A 12,765-nucleotide genomic window follows, 5' to 3' on the forward strand; every position below is an offset into this window, starting at 1 on the left:
GATGGTTTTAAATTTAAATATTGTAAAATTAATTACTCTTATTACATCATGAAAAAAAAATACTTTATATAAAATATTTTTTATTATTCTATTAAACTATTTATAATTCCATTGCGTCCAAAATTCATCCGATAAGAACTACAGTTTTCATATCTTTTTGAGTGTGTAATAAAATTAGATAAAATATTATCAGATATAAAATTGATATTACTGTGCGCGTAAATTTAATTCACTCTATACTAGTTTTTCGAGAAAAAAATATTGTTCACATCGCGAATGAATTTAATTCTCTAAACTAGTTTTTTTTTTAAATAAAATTAATACAATTAACACACTAAAAAAAAACCGAGAACAATGCAAGTGAATTGCACTGTTCACGTGAACAGTGCAATTCACTCGTGAACAGCAGTGAATTGCACTGTCCGCAGGTTTCTACAGTGCATGCAAAGCAGGTTTTCGTTGCCTTTTCTTTTTAGCGTTTTAAACACAAAAAACATGTGAACCTCATACACAATAAAGTAAGTTTTGTTATTACCAAACGCTGTGTTTTAAATAAAACGCAGCCGCAGCAACAAACAGCCTCTTCATGTGTCCGTTGGCCACGATTGGAATTTTGACGGTTAGAGATTTTTTTAATTAATAATGCAACGAAAGGACATTTGACACTTGCAGGTGTACGGTAGTCTATTTCATGGGTGTTTTCTGGGAAATTCCCATTAAACTAGTAAAATTATATCACAAAAGATGAGATCAACAGCTTCTTCATATACTGTCTTGGTCCTACGAACATCCTGGGAAAGAAACCCGCACGATGTTCGTGCATGCATCTTTAAATCCTTTTCTTGTTTAAAGATAAAAAGGGTTTTCGCATCCATTAGAATATCAATCAAGATTCAGCATCATTTCTAAATGATTCTGATGACGCATCTTCTTCATTGATTTCTTGCATCTTTAAAATTTAATGAATTTCCCCATATGTCTATGAAATTCAAATCAGAAAGTTAGAAAAGAAGACAAATTTTCTTAACCATCAAGAGAGAATTCCTTACGAATAAAGATTTATATATGTTCTGGATTCAAGATTCTATATCTCATGTATGAATACTGTGTCCTTTTCTTAATTCGTACTGCTAACTGATTCAAATAAAGGGTACAATTTGAAGATTGAATTGAGTTACTATTTAGAACCTTCTGGATGCAAATGGAAATTGGTGCTATACTGATTGCGTAAACCAAAGTTATCAAGACAGAAACAGTAAAAGGATAATATGGACAGCAGTAGCTAGAGTGGCAACCGGAAATCAGTTCCGATCATAGTACTCGGTGAGAAATTCCGCTTTACATACATATCTGTGACATAATACAACAAACATGAAAGGAAAACATATATAGTATGAAAAGCTGGCTGCCAAGGTCGACTCCCAGTGAGGTCGTCTAAGAGGCTGACCACCACAGTCCTCACAAATTCAAACCGAAGGCAAAACTCCAACCCTCTAGAGTCCTAGAGTGGCCCAAAAATGAATAATTACAAACTGGTACGCAGCATCATTTTCTTGAATTCTTCAAAATCAACAACCCCATCCAGGTTCGTATCATATCGGCAAAGCATACTCCTACAATCCTTACCAGTCTTCTCATCCCACAATCCAAGTTTTGACAACAAACTTTGAAGCTCCTCGCAAGAAATGAATCCGTCTCCATTAGAATCAAACACCTTAAATGCCTCAAAAAGGTCACATTCCTCCTTGTTGCGGCCTTCCTCATCGTCTGCTAGCACTGCTTTGTTGCTGGGATCATCGCTCTGCTTTGTTATGGAGTCGTAAAATAACGAGAACTCGTCAAAGCTGAGGCATGACTTCCCCACCGAAGACTCAAGCTCCTCTAGGCTAAAATGGACTCCGATGCTCTCGAGAAGCCAATTGAGCTCCACTGTACTCAAAAGACCATCACCATTTTTGTCAAGTTCATGGAAAATCCGGTGCAGGTCATTTGTTTTAAGAGGACACATGGTATACCTAGCTAGCTCTGGAATCACCGAACAGCACAAATAATGAGAGATTTAATTTGTGAACGTAGTAGCTTGCACGTATTGTTGACCTAGCATTAAGGTGGACGAGGGTATATTTATAGATGCTCCATGGAATTTTTTTCTTATAGGGAAAAGGCACAAGAATGAAAATCCGATAGTATTTTTCTCTGGTGAAATAAGGATCAAGGAAGCTTGCAAGGAAATTGCTAGGAGTCATGATAGCTGAAAAGCCTCAAGTTTCTTTGGTTTTGAGCGTTTAATTTTTCAGAATTTTCGCTTATATAGTTGAAGTCCACCTTCTACAGTTTGACCTCCGAACGTATGGTTAAATGTGGTCCATATATAATTTTTCCATAAAAAAGATAATAATCTACATTTCTCTGCATCAAAATCTGATTTTTGAAGGACTTGGATATTTCGCATATTGGTACACAGGAAAGTTGGACCGAAAACAAGCGGTGCCAAATCAAGGATCCTACGTGTTGCCTTGTATAAGTAGAACATTTATGTAGTTTGATTTTACTTCTGTTCCTTAGTTTTACACGTAATAACAATGACCAGAAATTTTTTTTTTTTTTTTGGCGGCTTTCGTTCCAATTCAGAACAAGAAAATTGGTTCCTTTAGAAGACACGGGAGATCCGTGGGCGCAGGCCAACTTATAGATCCCTTCTCCTCATTTTTACTAGCTTACCCGTATCAACACTAAATGAATTTTAAGCCAGGCATCCATGTAGACTGTAGAGTTTTCTGCCATTTATTCAATGTGTTCACGGCCTACAAGGACAGGTCCCGACATCCTGACAAGCAGAATAACAGATAAGCATGCGCAATACTTTTTTGTTTCAGCTCTGTTTTTGCCATCTTTTCCCGGAAAAAGACACGAGTGTAATCGGCAAGATACACGACGAATCATTTGCAACCTTTCCGCAGCGTTGAATCCCATCAAAGGGACTTTCTATATACGCCGATAGGTTTATTAACTTTATTCAGTTAGAATCACGACGTTTCGAGGGACAAAGAGGCTCTGTTCCTTCTTTTGTCCCTTTTAGGTCAGTGTCACGAGTAAACTTGAAACAACAAACCTCTGCGAATGCATTTTTGGTTCATGGAAGCGCAAGATTGCGAGCGGTGTGGCTCGGAACAACCCAAGACAAACTCCGAATCCAAAACTCGATTATTATTATTTCATGGATCTCGATTTGGTCAGGTCTTCTTGTATCTTTGATTAAACATTTCAAAATCACTCTAGATCACCTGAATCAGCATGTGGGTGACCAAGAGCTCTCCTTGTCCAGAGAAAGGCAATGTTCACATGAATGTTTCATGCTCATAACAACACAGTCGAGCTTGGTTTTAGTAGTCCAACATATTGGCTCACATGCTAGTGGATGTCAGAAGTCACGACACAAAGGATTAAACCTCTTAGTTAAAAGATGAGAGAGCATCGATGTAGGAGAACATTCAGCATAATCTATTATTCCTTTCCCCAGAATTAGAAAGGGAAAAAGAGAGACAGCAAATTTTTTTATTTTTTTTAAAAAAGGAACACGAAATCAACAAAATCTTGGCAGTTCACATCACATCACCTCGTCATATCCATTCAAAACTATTTCCGGCCCAAACTTATTCATGGGGTAAGTGATGGTTTTTTAGTACCGGAGAAATAACTTGAAAGAAAACTGTGATTGGTCCTTCTGTATCAAGTTCGCCTTCTTCAAGCCTTCAATTCGAACTTTCCAGGCTCACTGAATTGCTTTTCCAGCTGCTCAATCTTTTTGAATCTGAAGCCCCTGATCCGTATTGCCTCAGGTACTGAAGTATCTTTGTAGTCAACTTTTTCCATGAGCCAGCCCTTGTTCTGCACTGAACCTCCAGCTTTAACCTGTCAAAATATTCGTGTTAGAAAAGTAGAGGAGACTACACATGAGTTCATTTTCCAAACATACCTCTGCTTCATCAATAGAGTCAATCACAAGTGCCCCATCCAAGGAGAGATCTTTGACAAAGATATTCCGACCCTTAATAGCCATGGTAGATCTTTGAGTGATGGAGCAACTTCCACTAACTTTACTTCTGATATCTGCATATGTCAATCCCCATGTTGGCTTCCATACAATGCGAGGCCACACTTCCACCTCTTGTCCATTGAAGACCTCATTAACTGGATTATCCACTTGGACACCAACCTAGTAAACACATATATTAAGGGAGAATGAGAGAGAAAAGTTAAGCATTAAAAAAATCACAAATTATAAGAAAAAGGCTCACATAAAACGAACCTTTCTAAGTATGAGGCTGTTTGCACGATAAATGGCCATTTCTCCAGAAGTTGCACTGTGATATGGATTCCCCTTTGGTACCTTCATTAGTTTTAATGGGAAAAAAAAAAAGTAATAAATGCTGTTCAGGACCTGAATCCCCAATCAGAAAGCTTTTCATGCAACGTCATACAGAGATGAGCACAAAAAAGCATAAGAACCTTGAAATTGGAATTAAAGATAATCTGAAAATAATAATAAAAGCCTTAAGCAGACAACAACTGGCCCTTTTCTTCTACAACTGATTATTTACTTCAAGGGATGCTTTCTACTCTTTCACATGCTTCTGGGCATTTACGATCTCTTGACCAGACAACAACTGGCCCTTTTCTTCTATAAAGAAAGACATCGTTTCAAATAGCCATGCTAAGTTACTCTGTGATCTAATCTCTAATATAACAAACCACTTGCTTCATAATCTCTCTGCATGTTTTAATAGAGGATTTGCAATGATAGAAGATAGCAGGATCGGAGAGGAGTATCTATATTTGGCTCCAGCACGTAAGCCAAGCAGGATAACAGGAGCAATCAAGTAACTAACTTAAGGCATCTCAAACATTGCATGCATATGTGTATATGTCCGCTGTACCAATCAAGGCAATCAACAGAAAATTAAGAACCACTCAAGAATTTACCTTCCGGCTTGAAGTCAAGTTGGAATAGGTGTGTGAGTAGGGTGAGGTATTAGGTACAAAGATCACCAATCAGAAAATTAATGATCAAGACTCTGAATTCAGCCTTTGAGCATCACTTCCGAAGCAGTCAAACAGCAAAATTCATACAAACTTAATCCCACCAACCAAACTGGGCAGCTAAAAGTTGTCTACAGATATATATAGTAAACAAGTGGTGTATGCAATCCCCAGAAATTGACTCCATAGTCTGAAGGCCGGCTGTAAGTTTTCTTTTGCACTATTGCAACTTCATTGGCCTATTTTAAATGGCACAAAATTGACAACTGAAACAATTAACAATGACCAACAATTTTTTTTACCTTGGCAGCATCCTCAGGGTTGTTCTTCACAGGTGCATAAGCAAGCCATGTATCCATCACCTAATTAAACACATAAGAACTAGTTTAATGAGCATTACAAAGATGGCAATACCTTAATTATCAATGTTATTGCCAAATGGTGGAAAAAATGTTCAATTGAGAATACATAAAAGACTGAGTTCAACAACAGACAAAAGGGCTCAAGTCCTAGGGCAGGACTATCAATAAGGTAGCTGAAAATCCATGCTCTTACAAAGGTAAAAATGGTTACCGTAAATCCAACTCTTGCTGATGGAGGCAGTGTTTTTGGATAATCTTGCATCATGCATTCCAGTCTAGTTGAAGATTTAAATGAAGTTTTGCTGGCATCTTTGTATCTGCAGGAAGAATGTATAAAACAAATGGGCTGATATAGAATTCAGAAATGCCTTTTTATGCAGTAGCATCATGTTTCAGAACTAAAAAAAAAGGGGGGGGGGGGGGGGGGGGGGGCAGATACTAGTAGGAAGAATTACTTTGGGTTAACAAACTCCTTTATTGCACCTCCTGTTTTTTTGAGCTCCTCAATATAAGAATCAAGCTCCAGAATCAACTGTGAAAGGAATTCCGATGCAGAAAGCAAGCATAAGCATGAAATATTCAATGGACATCAGAATATAAAATATAATCACCAAACAAGTGATGGCAAGCTACACCAATTCCAATGATATCTCATATATGTTATACCAAAAATAGTGTATATTTCTAAAAGGAAAAGACATTTTTATATTGCTGTTAAATATTTTAGGATCATGAACAAGTACAAAACATGTCTGCTTTCTGCAGGATCATTTTTCTACATTTTTGGTTCTTCTAGGCAATTTCATTCCATTAACATTGTGGCCCAACATGTGAAGACAATGCACATTGAAACATTTGCGCTTCCAAAGATTATGTGTGTCTGAAATAAAAGGCTAGAGGATGGTTGGCAGGAGAGAGTGATATGAAACAATGGAACCACATGCAAGTACATGACAACTGTTCTCATCACAGTACACTTTAAGCTGCTACTAATAAAGCCAATATATAGAAATCCATATCAAAAACAGAAAAAAACTGACCTTTTTTTAATCTGGAATTGCATTATTATACATCAAGTAAAGATAATATCAAATAAGCAGCAATCGCAATTCGAGAAAATTAACGAGCACAAGTTGTTCGTTTAAGTATGATGGAATTCTGTAAGAATCTGTAAGAAATTTACTTGGTTTATATTTCCTGGGAAAGGAGAATAGCCTGTCTCGCAATTGACATCTCCACCAGGAAACCCAGTTGCTCTAAGCAGAGGATCAAGTTGATTGTATTCCACATTAATCACCATGGACCTTCCTGGAAAATCAATTTCACCCCGACATTAAGAACTTACACAAAAGCATAAGATATATCAGTCATTATTTAGAATTTATATCTAATGGGTTATCAAAAAAAAATATTTGAAAGGGTATTTGCTTGGAGTCAGAAAAAATACAAGCACAACCTTCGCTCAGCAGCATAGATCACGATCGCTAAAGTACATGTATCCTTTATTTTTTTTAAGATAAAGCGTATGCATTCCATGAATGTTTGGAAGAATGATCTTGCATACCATCAATATGAGTAAGCTTGGTAATCCCTCCTATAGCTTCTTTAGCTTTGCGAGGGACAGCAAGAGAGTTAACATGGTATCCCTTGGTGGCACTGACACCAATTGAAGCTGGAATTGCCTACACACAATCATGTAGAAACATAAAATTTGGAGTTTTCATCCAAATATAACTGTGAAATAAAATGTGTTTGCATAGACAATCATAAGGCGTTGAAGTAACCAAACCTTGAATAGAAGTCCATTTGTATCTTGGAAAAATAGAACCCATCTCAAACCAGCATCATGCCTAAAAAGGTGATGGAAACACAACAAAGATCAGAAGACTAAGGACCTACAAACTGCTAAACAAAAACTCATATGCAAGCAAGTCATGTAACATGGTGACTATGTCTATTCCTATACGTGCATGCATAAGTATATGCCTGATGATGCCTTTACACTCTTATTTTACTTTACTAATCAGTAAGGCCAGAAATCCTACTAACAAGGCATCAGGGGTCACCAGTCATTCCATGTGTAGGATCAAAAAACTTCAATTTGTACTGCTTTGAAAATTAGAAAACAAAACAAATAATCAACAGAGCTTAAGAAATCCTCCTCGTTAACCAAAGATTGTCATGCAAAACCAGAATATATACTCTTAACACAAACATCCTTCACAAAGATGAGAGGATATTCCAGGGTCTTATTTTTATTTAGCAGCATAATTATTCTAAGGGTTTCAACGGACTTTCTGAAAGGGGCATGATCAAATCACATGCAAGTTCTTATGGCCACACATTAAACAAACACACACACACAAATATATATATATATATATATATATATATATATATATATATAGAGAGAGAGAGAGAGAAGAAACTAAATAACCATTGAGGCATACCATTCATAAAGAAGGCCACTTGAGTAGAGAAGTGAGTGAACATCACCATGCCCATGAGGTTTTGTCTACAGCAAAAAGATAAAGGTTAAGAGAACACAAAATGATCACAAGCATTATATAACAGTCTCAAGTTTATGGCATTTACATAATAGCTACCTGAACTCGAAATTTGTTTTGCGGATCCAAAGCAAGTCTGGCATCATTATCCTCTAAGCATGCAACTTTTTCCTAAAATAAGTAATAAAATAACATATTCATATACATATTTTGCATTTTGAACTAGCTCTCCAATTAGGCATCAACGACTAATATGTTACCTGCTTGAGAAGTTTTACTTGAGTAGGTTTCATTCCAAAATAAGAATTTGATTCTAAAAGCTCCACTGTGCGTGAATGTGTATCATCTGATGTCATGATAACAAAAGGAACCTCTTTTTTCTGTCCACCTATAATTTACAAAAGCAGAGGTTACTTGGAAATGCTAGAACTATTTAACATGATAACCATCATCTTTTACTTTTTGAAGAAGGAAGGTTGAAAGTAGCTAGCTTTGACTAAAAGATACTCAAAGACATGGCAAGGTAATAGGCTTCGGGTGACAAACCCTGTGTCATTCTATAGCTAGCTTCCTGAAGAGCCAGAACAGATTCAATATAGCACTGTAAGAAGCATGTTCCTGTTATGGTCTCAAATGGAAGAGCCACCTGCAAGGGGAAAAATAAATTCAAAGATTTTTCAACTAATCCAGATCAACATAAAGTAAATATGTTAGCAGTATCATTGTTCACCTTTATTCCATTATATCCAAGACGCTCACCAAGCCCACCAGCAACAAGAACAAATGCAGCATTCTGGGCTTCTTTTACGCCTGCCTCTTCAAATTTGATAAAGTTTTCATCACCATAACTCAGATTTTCACCGGTAGGAACCTGCAGCGTTTTTGCTTTCATATCAACCAAAGTTCTACTTGTTTATATTTTGCTAAAGAGGCACATCCAAAAGGCCATCACTTATGTGCAACAGATGTATAGAATTTTCTCTTTCTGTTCCCCCTTTTGGCATAATTTATTGATGATGCATGGAATTGCTAGTGTGCTCCAAGTATTTCAAAATTTTCATATTTTAACCAATTGATGAATTACTTAAACGAAATTCAACATGAACCAATGCATTGAAATTTAAATAAATTTGAAACCTAAACGAAATTTATGGAGCACAAATGAGTAGGTCAGCCATTGAAAAAGTGAAATATCTATTAACTTACCGAAGGTGTAAAGCCATCAAAAGGGTTCTTTCCTGCTCTAGAATCTGCTAAAAGTTCTCTAGCAGTCTTAATATACGATCCCAAGCCTCCAGGATAGCTAGAATTGAGCCGAGTCACCTGCAACCACATGGCCTGAACGTTACTGCACAGTCAAATTGTTCGTAGAAGTCAGAACTGAAAACTCAAACTCATAGTTTCCATTAATAGACAAAAAACATGTATAAAAAAGGCAGCAAAGTGTAACAAATCCACATTCAAAAGGATGTCCAAATTAATTTCTAATTTAACTCAAATTATACCAAATTCAACATCGTTCTTTTTCACAGTGCCATTGTAATTTCTAATTTAACTCGCCAAAAAATATTAAAATTATAATTCAATTCTAAATCCAAATCCACATCGCAAACAGCTAAACAATTCGCAATTTCCTGTCAATAGATCCACCCAAGGAAGAAAATCTCAGCTGAATTCCAAATGAAAATGAAAAAAACCTGATCAAAAAACGCTTTCTTCTCGTCATCATCAACACCGGGCTCTGGCCAATGCTCAAACAAATGAGATTGTCCTTTCTCCACTAACATCTTCGCCAACTCAACCTGCCATGTCACCACCACCAATTACAATCAAAATGAACTGCAAGATGATGTTCACACAATACACGCATGTGTGGATATATAAAAAAAACAGACATGTACCTGTTGAGGGGAGAGGAGGTGAAGGTTTTTGTGGAGATTGGGAAGAGAGGAAGCAAAATCGCCATTGATATTAAGCTTCGAGAGAGATTCCGTCGCTACAGCTGCTTCCATGCTGAAGAAGAGTCTGTTTGTTTTGTCTTGCGGATTGATAAGGAGGAGGAGGAGGAAGAATCGGTGACACGGTGATTGATATTTGAGGGAGGTTGAGTTGGAGTTACGTGAATAGAAACCAAATTCCACTTGCCAATATCTGTCAGAGAGAGAGAGAGAGGGAGGGAGAGAGAGAATTAAGAAGCATATGTAATTAATTATTTATTTAACGGGATGGTTACAAATCAGACCCCCAATTATTATTCACTTCACAATCCAGTCCTTATTGTTTTCTAGAACACCCCCAATTTGACGAGGTTAAATATTTTTTTCACAATCTAGTCCCTTGAAGTCTTAGATATTTTTTAAATTTTAAATTAATATTTTTTATTACTTTAATATATTAATATCAAAAATTGAAAACAAATATTTTAAAATAAAAAATATTTTTAAAAACAATCAATTAAATTAATAAAAACTAGTCACATCACAGATCATGCTAATCCAAGTAGACTCATCTTTTGCTTTTTAATATAAGATCCTTCAAGCACTCGCGCTTATGCTTTTCATGTCCGTTTAAGAACATCATTAGCTTTCTAGGAAAAGTAGTTATTTTGGTGAGCTGTCATAAAAAGTGGTGTCGCTGTTTTTTTTTTTTTTTTTTTTTTTTTTTTTGATTTACGTGGGGTGTCCGGGCCAGCTTACGCGCACCACGACTATTCCCCACGGCCCACTGAACATCCTGCAAGCCCAGGAGCAGGTAAGGCACCGCGGGGGTGACAGGCGTGCACATAGAGGGTCGAACCCGGGACAGGAGCGGAACAAGTCACACGGTTGACCACAGCAGCTAGACTCTCAAGTGCTGGTGTCGCTGTTTTTAGTTGTTCGGGTAATTGTTACTTCACTCTCGTCAATCACGAGCCACTTGCAGTCCATACATATGTAGCTTGATTCTGTGAACAACCCCTCGAAGGGAATTAGGCATATGCTTCGGCTCAGCTATCCAGAAAGAATATTCTCAATTCAATTAATCTTTTCCCCTTCTTGCTCTCGAGCATAGTTGTCCCCTCGGCAGCGGACTCAAACAAAAAATTTCTATTTAAGTAAATTATTTTGGTTAAAAAAGCTTGGTTTTCTTCTCGGGAAAAAAAAAAAAAAAAACAGTTAGATTTTATCATGTTAATGGGGTCATTAAAAACCTTCCAGTTTAAATCAAACTTCAAATTACAAGTTTTTCAAATTAATATATTGAATTAGATCGAATTTAATAGCTTTTAGTTAATATATTCACGCTTTATAGTGGGTTAATATCAAATTTTAAAAATATATATAAAAAAATATTAAGTGTATAGAAAATATTTTGAGTGAAACGAGTTTGACAGATATATCAGATCTAAGCAAAGTGGTTCTGACAGTCATGTCTGACCCAAACGTTTTGGATCTGATAACCAAACCCAAACGAATTAGATCGGGCACATATACCAAATCTAAATGTTTTAGATCTGATAATTATATCAGATCCAAACTAATTGAATTTAACAGGCATATTAAGTCTAATTTTCTCCTATTATTTAGCTTTTTTTATAATTTTACATGTAAAATATTATACTAGAAGAATTTTATCAACCACACCGTCGACATGATTGGTTTATAAGCTGGAATATGCTTTTGATGTTTAACATGTCTTCTTTTATTGTATTATTTATTACAACAAATAATCGACATGGAAGATTCATTTTACACATGTACACAAATCATTCATAGTAATAATATAATTATTATTTTAACAAAAAAATCAATTAACTTGTTAATCAGGTAATACAATCTTTTCTATAAAATCCACTCGTTGATATAAACAACTTGATCTTTTTTACATTTAAAAAGCATATTACCTTAAAAATAAAATTTCTCAAACTTCCATCAAGGAGATTTTTGTATTTTCAAAAAAGTTTTTTAATGCTTATTAGGTTGTCTAAAGGGTGATTTGGCATTTTAATAAATATAATTATTATTTTCAAAATAAAAATGGTTGGTGTGTGGAATAGAAGCTCCAGCAAGTATAAGACTTTTGCGTTCTTCAGATAGCGCATGAGATATCATTCCATCTCCTTTTACAGTGGCGTCATAAGCAACCCAACGTGATTTTTCTGGTGGTGTGGTGAGTGCCACAACAGGACAGTGATTGAGCTCTGGTAGATTTTTTTTTCTCTTTTCTTTTTTTCTTTGTTCTTTTTCTCGCCAAAATATAAAAGTGTCATTTCATTTATTTTTTATATTCAATTTGATCCTCATACTTTTTATTTCTATTTTGTTTGTCTTTTTTGATTGATTTTTCTCTTTAATTTGATTCATCATCATTTAATTTCGTTTAATTTTTATATTAAATTTGATCCTCATTCATTTAATTGTTGTTTTTTTATTTTTTTTCTAATTGAATTTTGTTTTCAATTTCATTCCTCATTGTTTGATTTCAAATTATTTTTATATCAAATTTAGTCCTCATTTTTCTTATTGAATTCTCTTTTGCTTTGGATCTTTTTTTTAATTGTATTTTTTAAAAATTTAATCTCTCAACATTTTATCAACTTAGAATTTTGTTTTGTTATTTTTTAAGGATTGCATTTTATAGGGTTAGTCTTGGGCTCATGACCAGAGTTACGAGTTTTGAAAGTTAACACGAGTTGACATTGATTTTTTGGTTTCCTTTTTAAAATTGTTTTTTTTTTAATTTTATCCATCAACATTTGATTTATTAAGAATTAGTCTTCGTGATGTTTTTTTTTCACTTTTCTTTCCAGGAGGTTATTCTAATATTGTACCCATGATCACGAGGTTAGCAACTTAACCCAAATTGACCAAGATTTT

At 35.4% G+C, this 12,765-nt stretch overlaps 2 protein-coding genes across 2 annotated transcripts; both read right to left on the reverse strand.

Annotated features, from left to right (window-relative positions):
- Nucleotides 1-1,196: 1,196 nt before the first annotated feature.
- Nucleotides 1,197-2,283, reverse strand: LOC7467855 (probable calcium-binding protein CML44). Its single transcript, XM_002302179.4, has one exon. It carries the CDS (start codon nt 2,006-2,008, stop codon nt 1,526-1,528), a length of 483 nt encoding a protein of 160 aa, XP_002302215.1. The 5' UTR covers nt 2,009-2,283; the 3' UTR covers nt 1,197-1,525.
- A 1,197-nt stretch (nt 2,284-3,480) lies between these two features.
- On the reverse strand, nt 3,481-10,087 carry LOC7467856 (UDP-sugar pyrophosphorylase). The gene is made up of 17 exons (XM_024595653.2): nt 9,811-10,087; nt 9,607-9,711; nt 9,116-9,232; nt 8,640-8,780; nt 8,456-8,555; nt 8,170-8,297; nt 8,009-8,080; nt 7,853-7,917; nt 7,192-7,252; nt 6,967-7,084; nt 6,586-6,710; nt 5,858-5,934; nt 5,614-5,719; nt 5,343-5,402; nt 4,310-4,390; nt 3,977-4,216; nt 3,481-3,912 (listed from the first exon to the last, which is right to left on the reverse strand). Exons 1-17 carry the CDS (start codon nt 9,919-9,921, stop codon nt 3,745-3,747), a joined length of 1,875 nt encoding a protein of 624 aa, XP_024451421.2. The 5' UTR covers nt 9,922-10,087; the 3' UTR covers nt 3,481-3,744.
- Nucleotides 10,088-12,765: the final 2,678 nt, after the last annotated feature.

The sequence above is a fragment of the Populus trichocarpa genome, chromosome 2 (genome assembly GCF_000002775.5).
Source record: "Populus trichocarpa isolate Nisqually-1 chromosome 2, P.trichocarpa_v4.1, whole genome shotgun sequence".
In the NCBI taxonomy this organism is placed as follows: domain Eukaryota; kingdom Viridiplantae; phylum Streptophyta; class Magnoliopsida; order Malpighiales; family Salicaceae; genus Populus; species Populus trichocarpa.

Coding starts and splice junctions, on each gene's coding strand:
- LOC7467855 (XM_002302179.4), bottom strand. CDS start 2,008: ATGTGTCCTCTTAAAACAAATGACCTGCACCGGATTTTCCATGAACTT.
- LOC7467856 (XM_024595653.2), bottom strand. CDS start 9,921: ATGGAAGCAGCTGTAGCGACGGAATCTCTCTCGAAGCTTAATATCAAT. Junction 9,712..9,810: donor ACCTCCTCTCCCCTCAACAG/GTACATGTCTGT, acceptor GTGACATGGCAG/GTTGAGTTGGCGAAGATGTT. Junction 5,720..5,857: donor AAGGAGTTTGTTAACCCAAA/GTAATTCTTCCT, acceptor TTCTTCCTGCAG/ATACAAAGATGCCAGCAAAA.